Source organism: Poeciliopsis prolifica, unplaced genomic scaffold (genome assembly GCF_027474105.1).
Source record: "Poeciliopsis prolifica strain line A6 unplaced genomic scaffold, Auburn_PproV2 SCAFFOLD056, whole genome shotgun sequence".
In the NCBI taxonomy this organism is placed as follows: domain Eukaryota; kingdom Metazoa; phylum Chordata; class Actinopteri; order Cyprinodontiformes; family Poeciliidae; genus Poeciliopsis; species Poeciliopsis prolifica.
The window spans coordinates 261,404-285,324 of NW_026562431.1; the positions used below are offsets into that span (position 1 = coordinate 261,404).

General features: G+C 41.9%; 1 protein-coding gene across 9 annotated transcripts in view; it reads right to left on the bottom strand.

Annotated features, from left to right (window-relative positions):
* The window catches only part of pikfyve (phosphoinositide kinase, FYVE finger containing), a 32,441-nt gene that overhangs the window by 2,393 nt on the left and 6,127 nt on the right, over positions 1-23,921 (bottom strand). For 5 of the 9 annotated variants that reach the window (XM_055059848.1, XM_055059849.1, XM_055059846.1 and 2 more), the window contains 36 exons: positions 20,616-20,725; positions 19,815-19,986; positions 19,452-19,659; positions 19,130-19,156; positions 18,884-18,973; positions 17,760-17,916; positions 16,684-16,841; positions 16,477-16,588; positions 16,000-16,384; positions 14,033-14,095; positions 13,806-13,935; positions 12,974-13,154; positions 11,634-11,708; positions 11,388-11,495; positions 11,167-11,307; positions 10,484-10,610; positions 9,603-10,420; positions 9,096-9,503; positions 7,739-7,839; positions 7,593-7,664; positions 7,351-7,522; positions 7,086-7,264; positions 5,848-5,961; positions 5,645-5,753; positions 5,415-5,569; positions 4,453-4,549; positions 4,026-4,083; positions 3,808-3,936; positions 3,605-3,725; positions 3,345-3,440; positions 3,185-3,265; positions 2,506-2,597; positions 2,350-2,409; positions 1,788-1,964; positions 1,598-1,701; positions 1,385-1,513 (listed from right to left, as the gene is read on the bottom strand). In XM_055059848.1, the coding sequence (XP_054915823.1) occupies positions 1,385-1,513; positions 1,598-1,701; positions 1,788-1,964; positions 2,350-2,409; positions 2,506-2,597; positions 3,185-3,265; positions 3,345-3,440; positions 3,605-3,725; positions 3,808-3,936; positions 4,026-4,083; positions 4,453-4,549; positions 5,415-5,569; positions 5,645-5,753; positions 5,848-5,961; positions 7,086-7,264; positions 7,351-7,522; positions 7,593-7,664; positions 7,739-7,839; positions 9,096-9,503; positions 9,603-10,420; positions 10,484-10,610; positions 11,167-11,307; positions 11,388-11,495; positions 11,634-11,708; positions 12,974-13,154; positions 13,806-13,935; positions 14,033-14,095; positions 16,000-16,384; positions 16,477-16,588; positions 16,684-16,841; positions 17,760-17,916; positions 18,884-18,973; positions 19,130-19,156; positions 19,452-19,659; positions 19,815-19,986; positions 20,616-20,725 (5,516 nt within the window). The remainder of the gene's footprint in view (positions 1-1,384; positions 1,514-1,597; positions 1,702-1,787; positions 1,965-2,349; positions 2,410-2,505; positions 2,598-3,184; positions 3,266-3,344; positions 3,441-3,604; positions 3,726-3,807; positions 3,937-4,025; positions 4,084-4,452; positions 4,550-5,414; positions 5,570-5,644; positions 5,754-5,847; positions 5,962-7,085; positions 7,265-7,350; positions 7,523-7,592; positions 7,665-7,738; positions 7,840-9,095; positions 9,504-9,602; positions 10,421-10,483; positions 10,611-11,166; positions 11,308-11,387; positions 11,496-11,633; positions 11,709-12,973; positions 13,155-13,805; positions 13,936-14,032; positions 14,096-15,999; positions 16,385-16,476; positions 16,589-16,683; positions 16,842-17,759; positions 17,917-18,883; positions 18,974-19,129; positions 19,157-19,451; positions 19,660-19,814; positions 19,987-20,615; positions 20,726-23,921) is intronic. The other 4 variants (XM_055059851.1, XM_055059850.1, XM_055059852.1 and 1 more) reach the window with 3 other exon arrangements.

Consider the following 23,921-nt stretch of genomic DNA (forward strand, 5'->3'; position numbering starts at 1 on the left):
AGCACAACCCACAATGGATGCTTTAGTCTTCGATGTGGCTGTCGCAGGTTCGATTCCTGACGTGGCTGTCGCAGGTTCGATTCCTGACGTGGCTGTCGCAGGTTCGATTCCTGACCTGTCTTCCCCTTCTCTCATTACCCTCTTTCCTGTCAAGTATCAAATAAAGGCCACTGGGGCCTTAAAAAAACCCAAAAATGTTTTCTTTAAGATATTAACATTACTAACACACATGGAAAAACCTTATGAGAACCTTATACACACCATGTTCCAAATTATTATATTACATTTTCTCAGATTTTCCTAAATGTTCAATGCAAATGGTCAGTATAATTTTCAAGTCATGAACTATTACAGTATAAATCAAATGTTACTGAACAAAGCTCCTCATGAGAACAGTATTTTGTTCAAACATATAAAAACCTCAAAATGCACTGTTCCAAATTATTATGCACAGCAGATTTTTTTAAACATTTTATGGATTATAAAGAACTGCAAATGGTCATTCTTTGAATGTGCAGCATTAACTGGTCACATGTACTAAAATCAAAACCTATTTCAATCAAAAACATCTTAACAGACCATTACATGTTAACATATGACCCCTTCTTTGACATCACCCTCTCAATTCTTGCATCCATTGAACTTGTGAGTTTGTGGAAAGTTTCTGCTTGAATTTCTTTGCAGGATATCAGAAAACCTTCCCAGAGCTGCTGTTTGATATGAACTGCATTCCACCCTCAGATCTTCTGCTTGAGGAAACTCCAAAGGTTCTCAATATGGTTGAGGTCAGAGGAGGATGGTGACCACACCATGAGTTTCTCCCTTCTTATGTCCATAGCTGCCAATACAGTGGTATTCTTTGCAGCATGAGATGGTGCGTTGTCATCAATGAAGATGATTTTGCTATTGAAGGTACAGCTGTTCTTTTTGAATCATGAAAGAAAGTGATCAGTCAGAAAGTCCATATACTTTGCTGAGGTCATTTTCACACCTTCAGGGCCTCTGAAGGGGCCGACCAGCTTGCTCGTTAATCAAATAGCTCTCTGAAATTAATTTTTGTGATTTAAAGAGCCCTGACACACAATACCATCTATAAATTTAATAGCACAATTTAATCTTTATGACACTTAGATCCAATTTGCATAATAATTTGGAACACAGTGTAATAGCAGGAAGTACGGTGGCCACCATAAGACAGACTTTCAGTATTCAGTTACGCCACATAAACCTATCAGTACATTATTGTGAGGAAAGGCAAAAGAAAAAACAAACAAAAAAAACCTCCATCATTTAAGATGGTCTTTATTTTTTTCTTTAATGTCCTTTTAAGGGCACCGTACTTTCAGCAGACCTCAGAACACAACCCGGCTGTGAGCTGACCCACCTGAGCCATTTTTCGGCCGTAGAAGAGATTCTCCATAACCAGCAGGTCAAGTTTCTTCTCAGCGTTGTTCTGGGAGTTTTTGTATCCGATCCGGTAAACTCCCAGGATCTTGGCCAGCGCAGTCGGCCGCTGTGAACCAAACCTGGTTAAACGTTAAACTGCTTCGAGAAACAGGAACCCTCAGATAAACAGAAAGAGGAGCTGCTGGCATACCTTCTGCTGCACGGCTCCAGTGATGTAGGTGAAGTAGTGCGGAGCAAAGTCCAGGAAGGACTGGACCTCCAGCCGGGGCATTTGCTTCAGGATGAAGCGGTCGTCTGGAGGAGACAAGGAGACGGGAGTTTGAATTTTTAGCCAAAGATTTAAGCAGATAGAGCAGCCTTCTAGAGACTTCCTGGCTAACCTTCAGTGGCGTAGAAGACGGCTCCAGATTTCCCTCCTCGGGCCTGCCAGTTCACACAGTGGGACAGCGAGCGGACAAAGTCCTCCTCGCTGCTCTCCATGATCTCCTCTCGCATCCTGTGGAACTCCTCAGCGTAGTAGATCCGACAGTAGAACTTGGCGTTGGCGTCTGAAAACTCTGAGCAGGAAATGAAAAATGCTCAGATCTTACAGGATGTGTCATCTGAGCCCAGAGAAAGAATATCCTCATAGCATCTACACCTGTTAGATCATAGAGCTGGATTTTGATTAAGCTGATAAGTAGCACTTAGTTGATTTTCATCACATTTCTCTGAGAGATTCCAGTTATGACATAATATTTATTAATTTATGGAGTCCCACAGGGTCTGATGCTCATGTCTTTATTTATGCAAAAACATAAAGCTTGAAGATAGTTCACTATATGATTTTACTTTTCTTAAATTTATCCAAAAATGTATTTCAAATCCAGCCAATTCATAAAAGCAGCAGTGTGATATTTGATTCTGTTTGTTCCAGAGAAAATCGAGAAAACAGAGACTTACGGAGCTCGACGTGTGGATTCACCGTCTGTTTCTTCTGCTTATCTGCTGAATCAGCATCTTCTGAAAATAAGAAAATCAGAAAGCTTAAAGTATTTTCCATCTGTCAGTCTGCAGTGAAATGCTGCTTTTGTTTCGTTAGAATGTGTGGATCCGTACTGAGAGGCTCGCCCTCGGCGCTGATGCGACTCTGCTGCGCGGCCAGAGATTCACTGGGCCTCGCAGGGCTGCTCTTCACCCGATTCTCTGCACTGAACACACCCAGAGGAATCAGAGGTCAGACCTGCTGCAGCTGCTGTTGTGAGACTCACTGACATTAGTCGGGTAGTCTCAGAACTACCTGACAAACTATTTCAGGCAGTTTGTCAATAGAAAGTATTAAACTTGTGTTCAGCCACCGGAATAAGATTTTGCAATTGTTTTTGTGGTTCTTTTTGCAATCAAAATCACAGATTTTGTGGCACTAATTAAGAAATTGTTTTAAGGACTTTTTATGAAATTTGTACTCATGAATGATGTTAAATGTGACTTTTTATTAATCCCCATATCAAACACGGACTTGACATCAAGTAAGGCTGAGGCAGAAGTCGTTTTAACTCAATATGTCTGGCCAATTTTGAGAAACATTTGCACTGGAAAAAATGTTGTAATCTGTAAACTTTGTGTGAACTTTGAGTGAGTTTTGCAGATTAGTTGAAAAGCTGGAGAGACTTGTTCATGTAATTTGGAGTCTAGAGGCCCACGTGCCTTGTGTTTAAGGCAAATGGGCCCATTTGCCTTAAACACAAGGTGACATCAAACCTGCCGAAGCCGTTCACATAACATGAAAGTTGAGTACCTGACAGGCTGCGGAGCGTCCTCTCCGGCTGTGCTGGACAACTTGGACAGGTTATCCAGCGCCATTTTGTACTCTTTGCAGCTGGACAACAACAGAACAAAACACCAGGTCAGCAACGCTGAGCTGAAGCAATCTGAGGATAATGGGGGTGAAAGATCACCTGAGAGCAAAGGCGATGATGGAGCTCGGCTCACGTTCACACACGGCGATTGGCACCCGCTCATGTTCATACATCAGGTAGTGTTTATCTGGATCACTGTAACACTCACACCACCGTCTCATTAAGTACTTTTCTATTAACTGCAGGGTTCATTTCAATTACAAAACGCCACATTTAACAAGAGACCAGATCTCTTGTAAAATTCTGAGCTGGAAGAGGCCGTCTTCCAGCTCAGGAACTAACTCTGACACGACACTTACAACGGGATAAGGATGGGGTTGTAACTGTTGCCAGGCAGAAAGTTGGCCAAGATGGCTTTCATGGTGGATTTCTCCTTCACCTGGCTGTCGGTAGAGCCCAGCAGGTGGCCGTCAAACACATCTGGAAGGCCACAGAATCAAAATGTGAAGAGCAGAAGCAGAAAAAATAAAGTGGCTGTACATGTCAGAGTGAATCTGTGAACCTTCAGGGATGCTGACGGAGTCCGGTTCACTGAAACTTGGTCCAGTTGTGGTGGAATCAGCTCCGGGGTCTGCAGGTGACGGCAGCAAGGACGAGGTGGTTGAGGGCAGCGGGCACAGGTGGCGGTCCTCTGATGAGAAAAAAACAGCAGCTTCACACACCACCACCTGCAGGAAACCATTTTTTAGGACAAAGAATGTGGAAGTTATTTGAACCCACCTTTCTCCCCATTCTGGACCACAGGGGACGGGTTCCGAGGGGAGGAGTCCAGAGCGCTCTGCAAACACAAAAACATAGAGGATTAGCAGCCAAAACACTGCAGCTGCTCACTCTGGACAGGGTTCACAAGGGTTGGTCAGCTGAATAACACATGGTCTCATTTCAGATGCTTCCTCTGTCCAGTTAGAAGGGAAGTGAGGAACCAGAGAGCTGGAATATCAAAATACTAAAAAATAAAAACTAGCTAGCTCAATCAGGAAAAACTTCAAAAATAGTTCCTTCCTTAATAATAAGCTGGTAAACTGGATGATTTACCAGCTTATAAGATACAGAGGAGGCAAGAGCAGCATTTCTACATCTCAGCAGAGCTAACCAGAGCTTGTGGCTAGAGCAGCTAGTGGTGTCTGAGCACAGCAGCGACACGTACCTTGGTGTCGTCAGTGGTGTTGGGTCGGAGTCTGCCTGGACTCGGTGGGACGGACAAACGCTTCCTGCCTTTCTCCTGCTGGAACAGGTCCTGGAGTCTGCAGGAGTGAAAAACATCCAGCTTTAATGAAGCACAAGATGCTTCAGTGTTTTTCTTAGGGTGCTGTCATGGGCCTCAAAGTGCAGTTTCTCTGTGTTTTTATTTTTTATGCACTTTTATTTTTTACATTCATGAATGAATAATGCACTGCATAAATTGCACCTTAATAATCTCAGTGTAGAATCCTGGAGTTCCCATCTGCTCTGAGGTCATTGCTGAGATCTTTCCTGCTTGGTGATCAGTCAGTGAGTTGCATTTGTTTGAAATGTTTACACTCTGGTTTGAAAATGACTTTTGAACCCTTGCCATAGTCTTATTACCAACAATAGCTTCTCCATGGTGTTTGATCAACAGACTACTATGTTTTTTGTGTAGATCTGATCATCAGTTACTTTGATTAGGACAGTGGTGTTAAAACCTTTTCCCCAGGGTGCCAAAACTGGCAAATTTAAACTACTGTCAGGCCACAAAATTTATTATATTAAAAATGCATATATTAGATGATGAGATTGATTCTTTTAAGTTTTGCTTACATGTGCAACAATAAACCATTTTTTTAATGAAATATGTGTATCATTCGAGATCCGGCACAAAAAAGGCTCTGAACCTTAGTACAAGAACTATAGACAAATTCCAAATTTTTCCTTTTTTAAGGGCCACAATTGGACCCTGGTCACATATTGAACACCCCTGCATTAGCAGAACCTGCTAGTCTGATGTTTAGTTGACATCAAGACTAAATTTTACAGATGTTGAACATTTTATTTTCTACCACTAGGTGAAGCCGTATGAAGTTGTTTCAGACATGCTGGCTGAAACAACAGATCAGGTTCTACAGACGGACTGAACGCGTCGGCTCCTACCTGCTGTTCCAGAACTGCAGCATCTCACACAGATTCTGCTTCTTCACCACCAGTGACTCCATGACGACCTGCAGCTGCTGAGGGGAGTCCAGGCCACACGACTGCAGGCGCCCCTGAAGCTTGTCAATCCAGCTGCGAAGCTCCGCCTCCTCCATCTGCCATCAGAAACCAAACATGAGGCCAACCCAGGGTCCAGACACTCTGGGTGAGGGGTGAGGACCATCACCTACATCTTTCTGAGCAAACAGGTCCTCCATCTTTTCCTCCCGGGTCTTACTGAACGTGTCGGTCTTCAGGGAGGTGAGCCGGTCGTCGATGGCCAGGTACACCTGAACCACCCTGCACAGAGAGAGAACCGGTCAGAACAGCACCTGGTCTGTTCTGGGTGGGAACAGGAACAGTGGAGCGACACCAGAAGAACGGATCCACTCACTTCTGAGAGAAGTCCTTTAGGTCCTGCTGCAGGTTGGCTTTGGACGGGCCCAGATTCCTGATGAAGATCCTGGGACGAGGAAGACAGATCTCCAGCAGCCGGACAGAGGTGTAGCTGCACAAGTATAGATTAATCAGTTTACTGAAGGAGATGTGAATTCTGATGAATAAATGCTTCAACACAAGATTCTCTTCTACACCAATTTCTTCTAAAAAGGGGCATTATTATATTTGTTTGATCATTTTTGTTCAGTTTTTATTGTCACTAATTGTAAATAGTTTGTCTTTTTAGGGCTCAAAGTGTCAAACATTTTTTATTGATCCAACTCAGTTGCATTCCTCTGAACTGGAGTATTTTTTATAAAGTATTTACATTGAAAGTTTGCCTTAACTGCACAGTATTTTATTCTTCATCTTGTTTTTACATCTATTTTATCTTTGTGAGACTATTTGCTGTTATTGCCCGTCACTCTGAAAATAAATTTTCCCTTTGTGGGTCAATAAAGGATTTTTTAAATTGCATTATGCATTTTCCATGCATATAATGTGATTTTATAGCACAATAAAGTAACTGCGTTACTTCCACTTTTAGAAATGCTGTAAATATAAAACTACTCAAGACATTTGACTTTGCAATTAGGTGCATTGAAATTGGACCTCTGTCTCTTTAAAAAGTTCCTACCCCCATCATCACCCCACTTTTACAGGAAGTCATCACAACAGCGCTTCTACATCATGGCATTTCCAACCACCTAAGGGCGGTTGTACTGAAATATATCCTATAATGATTTCAGCTGATGTTCAGTTCCACCAGGTGTTTGATAACCTGGTGGTTAGCAAACACCAGGTTAGCTCCTTCAGCTGGCTAGTCTGAAGGAGGTAAGTAGAAAACGGGTGCCCTGTGAAGCAGATGATCAGCTTGGGGACTGGACCTCCAAGAAGGAGTTTTGTAGTGTTGTGATATAATTTAATTTATCTTTGGGATGAATAAAGTATTTTTGAATTAAATTGAAAGCAAATGTTTAGGCAACCCCAAATGGTTGCCATGGGAGATTCAAGGATTTCTCAGTCATTCATGAAAAAAAAAATCCAAGCACCACACCATGTTTTTGAAGAGGGAATACGAGTATTACATGATAAAGTTTTAAAAAGTCAACTTTGCAAAATATTGCCCTTTAAAAGGTGATATTCGTGTTGATCTGTTGGAGGTCAGAAGGCAGTGAGCAGGAGGAGACCAACCTGAAGGAAGCTACCATCTGGTTGTAGGAGAAATACTGGTGGTAGTCTTTATGGATGGAGTGTCCGCAGGGCTCGGCGTTGGCTCGCCTGGTGTACTGGTGGCCGTAGAAGCGAAGCTCCAAATATTTGGCGAAAGACATGGACCACGAATCATTGGACAGAGGCACCACTGGAGTCACCTGCAGAGGGCAGCACAGAGTTAACAGGGAGGGAAAACAGCAGCAGAAGTGATTTCCCAGCAGACCCAACCTCATATGTGGCTCACCTGTTTGCAGACACGGCACCATGAGTAGTTAAGAATGGTGTGCTGGTAGCCTGGGACGGGCGAGTCCAGCTCCTTCAGCACTATCTGCACGCAGCCGCTGCCATGCACGAAGCGGCGTACGTGATGCACCATGGGAGTCTCACAGAACATGCTGGGACACTGGTACGATGGCCTGCAGAGCAAACATCCGTTGAAGCCAACGGACCCTAAAACCGGCTACAGCCACTTGAAGCGAGTCTCACCTGAAGCAATACCGCTCCAGAAACACACCCAGCGACAGATCGTTCTTGCCATAGAACTCCATGGTGACGATCCTGTTGAAAGACACACACACTGAGTCCAAACAGCGATGGTTCTGACTCAGACATTCTGCGTGTGAGCAGCTTACCAGGGGCTGACGCAGGGGTTGGGCGCATTGTTGGACTGAAGGGAGGAGCTGCTGAACAGCACACAGAGCCTCTGATGGTTGGTCGGGTTCAAACAGTCCAGCTAAGGAAAGAGAAGAAGAACCATTTATAAATCAGCACCTCTGATTTGGTTAGCTAAGCTAACCACTGAAACTTCTACCAGTAGTTCTTTACAGTCAGGAAGTGAGAAGTCTTCAGTTGATCCAAAATGCTGCTGCAAGAATTCTGATGAAAATTAAAAAAAAAAAAAGATTATGTTTCTCCTATTTTAGCTTCTCTTCATTGGCTCCCTGTTAAATCCAGAATAGAATATAATATATTTCTTGCAAAACAGCCCTTATTAATTAGCTCTATTACATATCAGATACCTGATTGGTCCAGATGTTCCTAACAGAGCACTTTGCTCTCAGGTTGCAGGTTTACTGCTAGTTCCTAGAACCTTGTCAAAATATAGACAGGGAGACAGATCCTTTAGTTATCAGGCTCGTCACCTGTGGAACCAGCTCACAGTTTTAGCCTGTGAGGCAGACACCCTGAAAACTTTTAAGTTGACAAGGAGGACAGCTTTGTTTCATGTCTTTATGGAACCTTGCTGCACTTCAAGAAGCAGCATTAAGTAGTTAAGTCATGTATACTTAGTAGTAGTCATGACTTAACTACTTAAAAGTAGATAATTTACAATTTGCCACCAGAGCAAATTGCCTCCTAACTTATTTTATCATGTTGTGATAAAACATTAGTAGTATCCTGACAGCATGCTAGCTAATGTAGGTACCCATGGCAAACCAGAGAGCTTTTAAAGGCCAGCCTACTTTTTCTGCAGTCAATTTGTGCATGTATTCGCTGTGTTTACACAAAAACAAATGATCACTCTATAGAAAGTATGTATGGTAGAATTTTGATAATTTAACTCATGTTTTGCCACCAAGTTTCACAACTGGTAATAAATGGAAAACAATGGTGTGGAGTGAAAGAAGAAAAAGAATCAAACAGCTTAAAAGGAAACTGTATAAAACAGGAAATGTCCTATCACCAGTATTTAGGATATTAAAACAAATAACCAATTAATAATTATCTAATGACTAATATGAAACATTTATATCATGAGATGTTTTACAGCCATGTCATCCAGCTCTAGTTTTGAGCAGCAGAAAATGCAAAAAACAAATAAAATCTAATGTTTTCCCACATTGAAGTTTTCCTTCTTAAGTATTAATCCAGACCTACACAGTAATTTTCCAGGTTTGTCCAGACTGGCTGAAGACAGTCCAGATATAATTAAGAAATTCAGGATTTTAAGGAGGTTAAAAGATAGAGTGTCTTATCCATAAATTGTACCTTTGGGGTCCAGTTCACGTCATTTTGTTTGCCTGTTTTCTCCTCCTCGCTCTCAGCCTTTCCGAGCGGCTTGACCGGAACATCTGGTGCCCGATTCTGGCTGCTGCTGCCTGCAGCAGCAGGGCCAGCAGAGCCAAAAGCGTCGCTTGCTTCTTTCTGCCGGATCCGGCCACCTTTTGCTCTGTAGTCTGCCAACATTCTGGCCAGGTCCTGGCTGCTGCTCAGGTGATCCACGATGCGGGTGGTGGTGAGGCCGTGGCAGGGCAGGACGTCGGTGGGTCTGGGCTGGGTGGTGCCGTTGGTCTGTCCGCTGGCCGCAGAGGATGGAGCTGAGTCTTTGAGCAGCTGGCGTTTTCTGCGTCCATCTAGCTCCTTCAGGTCCTTGCTGAGGAGAGGAGACAGGTAGACCTACAGGAGAGACAAATACTTACAACACTTACAAGGGATAACAACAAACTAGAGAAGCTTTAGTTTCCAATCTTGAGCTTTGAGTCAAGACAGCAGTACCTCTTCAGGGAAGTAGTCCCTGCTGGGGCAGTGCATGCCCCCTGGTGTGAGGAGGAATGGCTCTTTGAAAGTAATGAAGGGGGAAATGCACAGGATGATGTCCTTTAGCTCATGTTTAAACACAGCAGAGATGGACTTAAGGCGGTCGTCGGAGGAGTCCACGTGTTCAGCAATGAACATCCCTGTGTCGTCCTGCAAGGGGTCTCGGAATAACTTAGGGGTGGGGGTACCTGAGCGCTCCTCATCCTCCAAACCAAGTTCTCCCAATGTCTCCCCCTCAGAGGTGCTGACCAGAGTGTCTGAGCCCATTTCCTGCTCCTCCCCAACAAGGAACTGAGGACAGATGGATAGAGGAGGGGGGGGAGGACTGGAGCAAGGAGAAGAAGTCCTGGTCTCAGAGTTTCCAGCCTCCTCTTGGACGGACAACAGAACCGGCTGGGGGTTTTGCGTGACTCTGAGAATATCTATATCTTCAGTTTTAGTTGAAGGCTCCGGAAAAGGTGCGTCTTCAGATTGTTCCCCCAACGTAGAGTTATCGCTCACTGCCGTTTTCTCCATGCTGTCTCCGTCCATCTCCTCATCGGGAGCAGAGCACTCCAGGAGGCATGGAAAGGAGCTACTCTGGGGTAAGCTGGGGGGCATAGCAAACTCGTCCATGAGGAAGGAGATCTCCAGCTGGGAGTGGTAGGCAACGCACACCATCAGCATAATTATGTCTTTCACCCTGGCTAGCTCATACTCTGGTGCGCCGCGCAGTTTGATGGAGCATCCCAAGTGAGGCGGGCAGCCGTCAAAGAACATCAGAGTCTTTGACTCGTCTGGAAAAAAACAGAGAGGAATGACTGCATGTCCGACAGACGGCAGCTGACAGAGGGTCTTACTGTTGGGCAGGGAGAAGGGCTGCATGTAGAACTTGTGGCAGGTTCCCAGGCGAGGTTTGGTGAGGAGCTGGTCCATGGACATCACCAGATCCCCCTGGGTCATGTGACTCACTCGATCCAAGACTTGCTACCATGGAGAAAGAACAAGTTATAATCCCTATTAATTAACCTATAAAGAACAAATTGGGATAGTGCTTTTATCCAAAACATGCATTGCCATTCTATTTCACTGTAATTAGAGAAAATAACTTTTTATGTTGAGGATTCAGGGTGCAACCACTGCAGTTTTCTGGCCAATCCCTGATCTTTAAAAGGCCTGACCTTTTAAAGATCAACTTTCTAACTTTCTGCCATCACAAATCTTTTCCTTCTGCAGTTGACTTGAGCCTGTGTTGACTCCGTCTCTTCCCAGTGATTTTAGGGCGATGTGTGTAGAGACATAGGTTAGGTTTATTTCTCTCACCTCTTCACCTGAACATTCTCAGTTAGTGCCACTTTCTGATGACAGAAAGTTAGAAATGATTCTTATTTTGGCCGATACCATTTGATGTTGTGAAGGTTATAACTACTCACAGGGCATGCATATAATGTGTTTGAAGAGGGAATACGAGTACCATCTGTCTTCCTTATCTTCTACAGAGGGCATTATCAACCACCTGATAGCTGAAACATGTCCCACTGACCGATTTGACGTTGATGACCAGAGTGATGCCGTGCTCCAGCAGCATGTCTTGAGCGATACGCGACACCGTCTTCTCCACCAACACCAGGTTAGGGCGGACATCTACGATCCGCTGAACATAGTTTTTCAGGAATTCCCGTTCCTGTAGCGGAGGTGGCAATAACATGAGTTTCACAACAGAGGTGTGACTCATGCATCTTTGTGTCAGAATAACCGCCTCACCTGGAGCACAATGGGCTCAATGCAGGTGAACTTGGTTTCTTCTCTGTACAGGTACTCGATGGAACACTTCAACAGCAGAATTTTGGGGTTCTTGATGGAGGAGTTCATCTGATTTCAGGTGAGAATTACACTTTAATAACAGCACTATGACTATGAATACTTTGACTATCAGAACCTTTTTCTGCATTTGTGCTGGTGCAAAATGTTCAACAATGGAAACTTTAGCCAGACAGAGAATGCCTTTACCTTCTTGTGGGCGATGTTCTTGGTGCACAGGAAGCCGTTTACCATCATGGAGTCAAACTTCCTGCCTCCAGGAATCTGAACCACAAAGATAGGTGAGATTTATTCAACCCCATCATTTCCCCTTTATTTTTATGGTCCCTTTCATACAACGGTGTGCAACAGAAAGTGCTTTACAGGATAAAAAATGACCAATGCCCCACTGTGCCAAATGGATGAAAACCCTACAAACATTGTCAAATACATCAAAAGAGACTAAATCTGTTGAACATCACACAGGAGCATGAATGTGGTGCAGGAAACTAAAGGAATTTCTACTCCATATACAGACAAAACAAGAAGTTTACATATACTGAATAAAAAGACATGCCCTTGTGTTTCTTGTGTTTCTCACTGTCTGAAGTGAATTTATTAAGAACAATCTGAAGACTTAAATGTCTAAGTTCATCAATTAGAAAGATCCAAAGTTGTGAAATTATCATCTGGGTTTTCCCTTATTTTTTAAAGAAACAGAAATTCTGTATATAAACCTCTGAATTTAAGGGAGAAACAATTCCCAAAATTGTTCTCGCCAAGTCTTCTGTCATTAGCAAACAGACATAATTTTGGTAATTCTACCTGACCTAAAACAAGAAAAGTTTCAGACAGAGAGAAATAAAAGGTGCATCTTTATTGAATGTATGTAAACCTCTAGTATCAATTGTATGCACAAAACATTATAAATAAACTAACAGATACAAATAATATTCAAAAGAAAATTAAACAAGTCTAGTGTGAAGACTTCTAAATATAAACAAAATATAAAAACAAATTAATAAAAAGGAGAAATTATTCATAACTAAATAAAATATATACATTTTAATAAGACTAGTTGGGGAACTATGTCTTATGGTTGTAATGAAAGGATAAAATAGCTCAAATGAAAATGTTGATGGAAAAATATTCAATAAATTCCTCATTTATAGACATTGTTAAATATAAAAACTAAATAATTTTTTTCTCATAAACTTGTGTAAAGACAACTTAAAGTAAAAGCTAAATAAAACATCTTCAGTTTCCTTTCAAACTGTTTTCAGGAAGCACTGTTATTGTGAAAACAGGATACTGATTTACCATTCAGCTAAATCTGATTTGCCAGTATGGTAAATCATGCATGGTTCTATCATATGGTTTTACTTGCCTCAAAAACTGAAACTAGACGAGCTGAGCTTTTTGGAGAGCTCATTCAGTTCAAACGTCTCAGCTAATTCCAATGAACCATTGGAAGTTTTGGAAAATAACTGACAGGCTGTCCAAATTCCCTCTTAATATCCCAAACACAGAGGTGAAAGAGCTAGTCTGACCTTCTTGATGTGCACCAACTGTCGGATGTCCATGTCGTCGTCACAGTTGCGAACGTCGGGCCGGACAGTCTGGACCACTTGCCGAACCACAGGAACGATGATGTCCCTCCAGGACAGAGACAGAGACTCGCTGTAGAGCAGCTGCTGCAGCAGCGCCATCATGTGGCTGTGGTTGGCTGAGCTGAAAAGATCAGCCAGATTAATTGTCAGTCACTGAATCCATGAAGGAAGAGCAAAAAACTGATCATTTTTGCTCAGAACAGCCAGAAATATATTCAAGGGGTTCTAAAGAACAGTGTGTCATGTTGTAATAAATTCCTGAAGGTAGAGATTCAGAAAAAGCAGGAGTTTTTAAAGAGACACAGTCCCAATTTCAAAGTTTTAAATCACAATTTAATTTTTTTTAAGTCATATCTGATTTATGTAGCAACTGAAGGTAACATAGTTGCTTGACTTTGTGCTATAAAATAGCACTATGTGCCTGGAAAATATTCATGGATGTGATCTACCTGCAAAAAGACAATATTTTTTCAAACACCATAAAAGGTTATTTGAAGTAAATCCATCCATCAAGACAATGAATCTAGTTTAATTATTTACTACAGCCTATAAGTCACGAGTGTTCAAAAAGAGCAAATCAATCTGTTCTGAGTTACTACACAACTAGTGTTAGTTTGTGGACTGTTCATAAAAGCACAATCTATTTAAATACACCGTCTTCTTGGTTTTACAGACATGAGCAGCTAGGGACCAAAGGTACAAGAAGCCCTGACTTCAATCCCAGCTTCTCACAGCAATCATGAACCACAAACACAGATGGTCCTCCACTCACAGCAGCCTCTCCATGGCCATCTTCTCCCCATTCTCCTCTCTGAGCTGATCCAGAGAGCTGTGGTGCCAGCCCAGCGGAGTGAACAGCATTTCTTTGGCCTTCTCCTCCACGCGACGGTTGAACAGAGACTCTGTATCACAAACAGCAGCTCAAAAAGAGGAAGAGCTCTGTGGAGCTGCTCATGTGACACAACAAGACTGCAGAATGAGGAAGCGATGAGTCCCTACCTTTGATGAAGGCATCACTGATGATGATGTTCTGCCCTCCGTCCTCCGAAATGAGAAACTCGGCTGGAAGAGTGTGCACAACAAGCTTAATGGAAGTGAACGCAATAGGGATTATTTCAAAGTAAAAAGTGAGTATGCACTATATGCAAAGCATCAGCATGCTGCACTAGAGGAAGCAGCAAAACGATGGCCGGGAAAAAAAATTTCTCCCCAAAACATTCTCAACTAGAAAAGTTCTGCTATATTCAGCAATGTTTTAGAGTATGCAACTTTTATAAAAAGTACGATTCTGACTTATTTGTAAAAACTCTCACTATTTTGTGTATGAGACAGACAATCTATGAAAAGTTTGGGCTCCCCTGCCTTCTCCTACAGTTCTGCCATCATCTGAACAAATGAACTGCTCGATCAGAAGCAACCAATAAGAGCCAGGAGGAGGGTCTTAGCACCATCAATCACACTCATGTATGTGTTATTCACAGCCTCCCCTTCGCTCTCTGCTAAGCTACAGCTGGTTCACTACAACATAGCCTGTCATGAATGCTAGGGCTAGTTAGCATGGCTATTGATGATGGTGGATAAACTGCTTTTCTGGAACATTAAGTTGTTTTCCACCATTAGCACATTAAGCATTACTTACACAAATTGACTGATAGCTCTAAGCCCCTCCTCCTGGCTCTTATTGGTTGTTTTAAACCAGGGGTGCTCAATACGTCGATCGCGATCTACCGGTCGATCGCGGGGGAGGTTTTGAGTCAATCTCTGCAGGACGCTGAGAGCAGCACTTTCTCTTCTGACAGGCTTATCAAAAATATTCACTAAGATCCAAAACGTTTGTAGCTTCATTAAATAATAATAAAGCCTGAAACTTGATATCGTAACGGACTGAACGTTTTTAACTCAATCTTTGCTCGGCTTGAGGGGCGCAGGCAGTTGCCACGGCAACGGGTGTGCTTAACGGTAAAGAGAGAGAAAGAGAGTAAAAAAGTGCGAGTGGTTCTGAGTTGTTCGGGTTATTTTACCTTTGTTTACCTTCGCTGTGGTTCATCACAGCCGCTGGAGTTTCTGAACGTTCAATAAATGACAAACTTGGACTAATTACCTCGTTCGTTTGCAGTAAACGTCACAACAAACGTCAAATAGGACACATATATTTGATTAAGTTTTAACAAACAAATGGCTTCTACCACAATAATTATGTCAAATTACATTAATTATATCCCAAATTCAGAAGATTTGCCTGTACCTTTGCAGAGCTCTTTGGTTCCTCCTATCAGTCTGTAGTTTTGCATATTGACGTCATCAAACCAAATTTTGGATCTACCAGAACTGACTGACACCTGCTGGCCTCAGGTTTGCAACCAGCTTCTGACTGAGAAACCAGTAACCTGCTCCCAATGTCAGAATCTCACTGAGGAAGAAACTGCATTAGGTTTTCTATCACTTTATCATTTCTGATATAACTGATGTATATTTGCATAGAAAATTAGTCAATAGGGTTTAATCTATAATTTGTATGTCTTCATGCCATGAGGTAGATCTCAGCCGACTGGTGAGAGAAAAAGTAGATCTTGGTCTCAAAAAGTTTGAGCACCCATTAGCAGTGCATTTCTTCAGATGGCAATATTAGCTTAGGAAGGATAAAAGAGGTGGAGCAGACCAATCTTTTCACAGATTATCTGTCTCATATTAGACTGTCCCAACATAGTGACAGTTTTAGCACATTTTTTTTTTTTTTTGTAAAAGTTGCATGATGTAGTTTTAAATCATGGTGCCCATGTTGTAGTTCTCTCCCTGGTGGTAGTTACAACTTTCTCAGCATGAAGACACCTGGATCATCATTTGATCCAGGTGAGTTCAACCAGGGAGATAACTAAAATATGCAGGTTGCCAGCCCTCAAGAACCCACTGTGGGCATCATTGCTCTACAGAATCTATGTAGAAGATCTTTAAACATATCTTCCTACCTTTCTGGTCTGCAGGAGGTGGCACATGTGGGTACTTTGACTGCTTCTTGATGTGAAAGTTCACATTGTTCTGCTCCATGTTGAGGTTGATGGAGGCAGCGGAGTCGCTGTCCACCGCTGAATGGAAGCTGCTTACCGATGTCCTCTTGCTGGGGCTGGCAGAATCTGGACAGAGACAGGTTTTAATACATACACCAACACACTCAGCCTCACCAAGCTGTCGGGTGTCATGCCTACTTGGCACGGTGTAGTCAGACTCATAGGCAAGTTGCTCTGTGTCGCTGTCGTCAAATTTGATGTCCTTGAACCAGGATGGCTCTGACTGTCCCTCGATGGAGTTGATACTGTCGCTGTCTGGAGAGGGCGTTTCCGAGAACTCTGTGCTCTGGTACAGATGGAGAGACGATAAATATCCTGGAGGAAAAAAAAACATTTCAGTTTTTTCTATTCCTTTGTGTTAAGTAAATGGACTCCTACCTGCAGGGGGCGATAAAGGGCGTACTCATCTCTGAACAGCTGGTCATGGTGAGTGACGCAATCAAGCCAGCGACCGTCTACTAATGCCTGGCCTATTGCAATAGCCTGGGCCCTACACATAGATTACAGTGCAAGTGTTTCTCTTCTCACATTAGTTGGAGAGATGACAGAAAGCCTTAAACGTTCCTACGCCCAACGACATTCTACCTGGTGGAGATGGTACCATTCCTCAGCAGCCAGTTAACAAGTTCCTTTCCCACAATACAGTTGGGGTAGGTCCTCAGCCAGTATCTGTGGTCCTGAAACTCCATACCTGTATTGCTGTGGCAGATCTTCTTCCAAAGCTCCTTGAGCTGGGAAGAATCCTGGAACAAAGTTTCTGTGATGTCAGACATCATGAGGAAACGTTTTGAATAATTTGACTGACAGCTTAGAAGTATCCCTAAACCCACCCAGAACACTGTTTGGAATTTAAACCACCAGCTTATTTAACTAGGACATCCAGCGAGGTCATGTTCTCTTCTGTGAGCTCCATTAAGTCTTCAATAGGAGGGGATTATGAGCAGTCAGTATCTTACCCGAGGTAGATAGTTTCTTTATCCATGTTTTGTATGGTTATCATGGAAGCTGAACAGGATTAGAGACGATAGGATTAGGGCAATTACAATTTTTTCCATCATAACGGAGCATAACTTTAAACATCATCACTAAGCTTCAAACACTTTAATCATTTAAACTTTGAACTGAACATCTATTTATGCAGAAGTCACAGGTTAATTACAACAAAAACTATGCTAGGGTTACAGTCTGGGAGAATAACCTTCGATCTGTGTTGTAGAGGGATGTTATGATTTGGCCATAAGCATGGGTTGCCAGGGACACCATCTGAAGAGATAATAATGCAGCAGGGAATTCTATGAACAAAGGTTCAGTTGAACTGTTTGAGTTTTTCATTTTAACATAATTTTAATGTAACATTTACGCAAATAAGATGTTTAGAAGTCATCTAGGTTAGGTAAGATACTGAGTGATCATAACATCACTTTTAAAAAATATCCAAACTATCCCATTAAGCACATGGTTTTCTCATTTCAACTGACAAAGATTTTATTGAAAAGCCCATTAAGGCTCACAGGGTGAATAGTCTGACAGAAGGGTATTCCAGAGTCAAAAGTCCAGACTATGGGCCCCCAGAAGAGACCATACGCAGCCTCAGACTCCGTTAGTTCTCTCTTTTTGACACTGTGAACTTCACAACCAGACATTTAGACCAAAGCACACACCAGCAGGATCTTCCTCTCCTCCTCACTGTGGTCAAGCTTGGTGCCGCTCTTCGTGCCAGCCACGGCCCGGCTGGTGGGCGGACTGACTGAGCTATCGTAGGCCGGAACCAGGGTGGATCCAGACCGGTCCAGTGAAAGGTTGGTCACACTGGCCGACCTCAGAAGGACAAAATACGAGTTCACAAAAACATCAGCTACAGATTGGTCAAAAGCAAACCTTATTGATCACTATGATGTAATTTCCTCTCAAAAAAATTGTTTTACTTTAAACAAGTTTTAGTTTTTATTTGGTCTCCCCTCTTGTCTGGGAGTTGCTCTGAACTAGTTTTGCTCATTTATTTCCCTTTGATCACCATTCTAAATAATCAGGGTATGAACTTATCCTAATTTAAAAAGTAAGAAATCTATTGACCCTTACACGACACAAATTTAATAAATTTGAATTCAGTGTGCACAGATTTATAAGGTAATAACTGAAAAACAGAAAGAAGCAGATATTGATACTATAGTCTATGCAAATGGAACACCAGCTAAGTTGCCACCAGCAGTATGAGTCCAACGACTGTAAAACATAATACAGTAAATTACATCTATCGCAGCAATGTCCTGATAATAACAATATTTCATCTCCTGTTACTCTCTGCATGTGCTCTGTCTGCACCAATGAGGTTGACTGCCCTCGACTCTTCTCAAAACAATTGATATCTTGATATAGTTGATATTAGAAAAAAATATTCAAAGATACTCAATTGGGTCAGAATCAATACAAAATGAACCAATCACATTTGGAGAAATTGAAGTGTTTCTTCGGGACTACAATAACGACACGTCAGGAATTTCTGAAACAATATTCAAAGAAAGTCCAGGAGTCCATCCAGGTGAAATGACTATTTTCTGTTATTTTGGAACTTCTAAATTACAAAACAGACATTCCAGAACACAAACAGCTCGATTTAGTGAGGAAGTGTGAGGACTCACACTTCATAAGATTGGTATTTTGAACACATTAGATATCTTTTGAAACAAAGGAATAAGCTAAAGTTAAGAAAATGAAGACCTGATATAGAAAAAACAAGTTTTGTTTTAGCAGAACTACCAACAAGATAAAGGAGCGAATGACTGACCTCTTCCTCGCTGGTGACTTCCCCACATCCTCCTGGAGGGTGGAGAGTCTGGAGGCAAGGCCGGTGCTCTGAGGCTCTTGGTGAATCATGCTAATGACAGACAGTGTGGTTCATTTTCCCTTTGAACTGCTTTATTTATGTCAAGTCAGATTTATAAGCTGTACATTTGAGCAAAGCTACAGAGCATCAGCCCTAAATGTTGAGGCAGATGTGGGGAAAAAATGAAGAAAAACCAACAAGACTCACTTCTTTCTCATCCCAATAGGAGTTTTTCTATGTCAATAAGAAAGAGGGAAGTTAACAGGGAAAGTCGATAGAAAGCAAAACAGCTGAAAACAGCAAGAGCGGAAAAGAGAGTCAAGGAGAGAATGCAGTAGAGGTAGAGTTAATGTTAGTCCTTTTTAATTCTGTTACATAAGGCACCAAAAGGTTAGCTTCACAGCTTTGTGGTTTTTAAAAATAGACACCTGCTAAACAATAAAAAGCTGCATCTCAGTCCTTTTATCAATGTTCAACTGGAACTCTTTGGAAATGTGTTAGATTTTTTATGTTTTCAGAGTGAGTTCACCTTTGCCAGGTCAGGTCTTCCTCGAGGAAGATGTTCCGGCTGGCTTTGCGTCCTCCCACTGGTGTCCGAGGCTCGCTGGGCTCCAACACGCACACAGAGCAGGGAGAGTCCGACAAGGCGTTCAGGTCCTCACCGATGGAGCAGGAGTCTGCAGAGTGAGTGTAGCTTAGTGCTAGCTTTCGACAGTACGTGCAAGCCCGAAGGTCTCCTGCACCGGGAGAGGGGAAAAAAAGTTCAAATGAAATAAACAAAGATATAAGAAAAAGCACTAACAACAATATTACTTATTTTATTGATCTCTAAAATATTGAATTGATCAAATCATGTCTGGCGATATGGATTAAAGACTAAGATCTTGCTCACCTGTGTAACCCATGAACTTTCCAGGGATCTCCTGGTTACAGCAGCGGCTGCAGAAGATCTGGCCACACAGCCTGCAGTGGTGTCTGCGGCGGAAGGTGGTAAACTTCTCATTGCAGTCGTAGCATTCCTTACACTGGCTGTCGGGCATCCAATACTGTTTCAGATCGCTGTCCTGAAGGTGAACAATGACCAGGAACAGGCTGCTTCATTATCCTTTCAACATGAGATGTGGTTTAGTATTCTGTCACATTAAAGTCCATTTCTGCTTTTCCTCATCCAATTAATCACAGTTAAGGGTAGGAGAAACCTAACCCTAACCTGTCTGTCATGATACTGTAAAATATAGTCTTTGGTGCACAGATTTTGATATTCATATACATTGGAAGACATTCATATACATTGGAAGACTGACCACCACACGAGATCCTTCCTGCCCATCATCGACATCCGGAATAACTCTTTGAGGACACTTTGATTACATGAGCTATGACTACATTAAATTTATCTTGGGAGAAATGAAATGTTTTTCAATTGAACTGCAATGTTTTTGACCATGCTTCTAGAAAGATTCATTCACCAACTCTGAAAGTTGAGGGAACATATTTTGCAATGGATAGTAGCAGAACAACCACAACTTTCTTCCAGAAACAAAGTTTTTTCTTATTTATGGAAGAAAGTTGCATGATATCTTGACGGATATATGTGTATCCTTCAAGACATCTAAAAGCAAAAGGGAGGTGAGGAAAAAAGAAAACCATGTTTGTGGACACTGACTGTCAGCTGTTCTGCTGGGTTTGGTACCTGGCTCTTTCCCTCCATGATCTCCTTCAGCCTCTTCAGTGCGGTACGAAGTTGTACAGCAGTGCGAGGGTCATGACTGCTGAGAGATGTATCAGTCTTCCTGCTGCCATCTGGAATCATGCAAGAAATTATTCAAAAATTGACACAAATAAAATTAAATACTTTCATATAAACAGAATTTTTGCTGGTGCATTGTCAACATTTTGAATATATTTAATCTGAAATCGCAATGCAGTAAGTAATGAGCAAAAAAATAATTGACAATGCACTTTAACCAGTGAAGAGCTTTCCTAAAAGTCGCAAAAGGAAACAAAATAAGAAAAGCCAGAGTTTAGACTGGATAAGCACGTAGAGTCAAAATGTTAGCTTTAAAAATCATAACAATACAATTAGTTCTCAGGTTAAGAAAAAAAACTTTAAGGCAAACCATACACTAATAGAAAGCTTTGTAGTAAGTGCAAATGTCAGACATACTCCATGTACTCAAACACACACACACAGCCGAAAAGCATCTTAGTAAATCCACAAAGTGCAGAAAAGCCTCACCTGGCCAATCCACTGCAATTAAAAAAAACAAAACAAAACAAAAAAACAAAGATATGAGACATTACAGCCTGGACCACGATCTTTCAATACTTTTCAAAATAACCATAATTCAGACTGTTTTAGTTGCTCTCATCCAGTGTGATGCTGTCATTGGTTATCTCTGTACTGTTGTTGATATTTTCCTACTGCTGAACTTCTGGCTCGGTCCCACAAACAGCCAACCAACCAGCAGGGTCAGTCTCTAGGTGGGCTTCTCCAAGCTTCCAGGTCCATGACAGAGGAGGCATGTAAGACTCACAGGCACAAAAATATAACAGCTTGTGTTTGACACAATGGAGCAGGAGCTGAAAATTGTTGAAAGAGCCTTTGCAAAAGCATTAGGAAGACTGCAAAAGCAATTTAGAGGTGAAAAAGGAAATGGAAAGGAACGAAGAAATTAGAAACATGGCACAAAAGGAAAAAAATCTTTAAAATGGAAAGCGCAATGCCAATATAAGCACTAGGCAATGTGTGTTTGTCATATCATCAGCTCATCTACAAAGACATCACCTCACTGTTTCAGTTCTGTATGTCAGACATTTATGTAGGAAAACGCTGGATTCTATGTCCTGCAAACACACACACCTCGAAATTGCACCCAGGTTTTTTCTGAGCTGGTAGCAGGGACACTGAACAGAGTACATTCTTTCTTAGCGTCACAGAAAGAGTCAAAGCATCATACACCAATGAGGAGAAAGAGGAGAACAATACTTACAATACTTCTGTTAGTTTATACCTCATTGAATGGCAAAGCACCAACATAAATTAAAGGTCTGCTGTTGTTAAAACAAGCATTTTGATGATAGCTTCTGACAAAAAAAAATATTGCTTGTTTCATAATTGATGATTGATTTATGTTTTTGTGATGTAAAGCAATTTGAATGGCTTTGGTGCTGAAATGTGCCATCCAAATAAATTGCCTTGCTTTTTCTCTCTCTGCCAGTCTGAATGACAGAGATGTGATTAAACACTTAACTTTCAAATAGCTACTTATATCTCTGGTAGGTTCTCTGAATTCATTTCAAACACATCACTGATACTGAAAAGTGACAGTGTCTCTACCTTGAAGCACTCAGGATGATGCGTTCGCTGACAGAAAATAAAACAAGTTGTCATCTGGCATTGAAGTTGGGGAAAGAATCGGCCAATTCCAGTCACCAGCCAACTTCTTGATGGAACATCAGAGATCAAAGTACTTACTAGTCTACTTAAATGCTGCAGTTTTTGAGGCAGACCAACACGACTCAAAATTTTACAGCCTTGTTGTGATCAACCTTTTGGATTCTTCATGCATACTTCTGACAAGACACACCAAGGTTTCCTCATAGTGTGTCCTGACAGAATGGGTGCAGAAGTGGAGCACAGATCCTAGATCAGGGGTGCTCAAACTTTTTGAGACCAAGATCTACTTTTTCTCTCACCAGCCGGCTGAGATCTACCTCATGGCATGAAGACATACAAATTATAAATTAAACCCTATTGACTAATTTTCTATGCAAATATACATCAGTTATATCAGAAATGATAAAGTGATAGAAAACCTAATGCATTTTCTTCCTCAGTTGAGATTCTGATACTGGGAGCAGGTTACTCGTTTCTCAGTCAGCAGCTGGTTGCAAACCTGAGGCCAGCAGGTGTCAGTCAGTTATATCCAAAATTTGGTTTGATGACGTCACTATGCGAAACTGCAGGACTGGTAGGAGGAACCAAAGAGCTCTGCAAAGGTACAGGCAAATCTTCTGAATTTGGGATATAATTAATGTAATTTGACACAATTATTGTGGTAGAAGCCATTTGTTTGTTAAAATTTAATCAAATATATGTGTCTTATTTGATGTTGGTTGTGATGTTTACTGCAAACGAACGAGGTAATTAGTCCAAGTTTGTCATTTATTGAACGTTCAGAAACTCCAGCGGCTGTGATGAACCACAGCGAAGGCAACAAAGTAGAATAACCCGAACAGGTGATCAACTCAGAACCTCTCGCACTTTTTTACTCTCTTTCTCTCTTTATCGTTAAGCACACCCGTTGCCGTGGTAACCGCCTGCGCCCTGCGAGCCGAGCAAAGATTACGTTAAAAATGTTCAGTCCGTTACGATATCAGGTTTCCAGGCTTTATTATTATCTAATGAAGCTGCAGACGTTTTGGGTATTAGTGAATATTTTAAAAAGTCTGTCAGAAGAGGTAGTGCTGCTCTCAGCGTCCTGGAGGCCTTCAGTTTGTCACCTGCTGCAGAGATCGACTCAAAACCTCCCCGCGATCGACCGGTAGATCGCGATCGATGTATTGAGTACCCCTGTCCTAGATGTTCGGGACCTGACTTCAGTACTCATGCCAAGTTGGAGCTCTTTCGCATGCATCGGTCAGAAATATTTGGACTTTTTATTTTCTCTACCCCTATTTTGAAACACTGATAAATATAGTCTCTATATTCTCTATATTTTTTTCATCTAAATTTGGAACCAGAGCAGAATGTTCTTAGACTGTATTTTAGCATCAAGACAACATACTCTTTAGTTCAAATTAGAACCATTGTGTTCCGAGAAGACTAAGGCAAACTGAAACGTTTTAGCCACCATCTGTCTTTCTGCTTGCTGTCTTCACATCCCAGCTACATTAACCACAGACTGCGTGTTAAATGTCAAACTGTCAAACTGACTCTTCGTTCCATAACGACAACAGGTACAAACTGTTGGCAGTTTGAACCTGACAACACTCA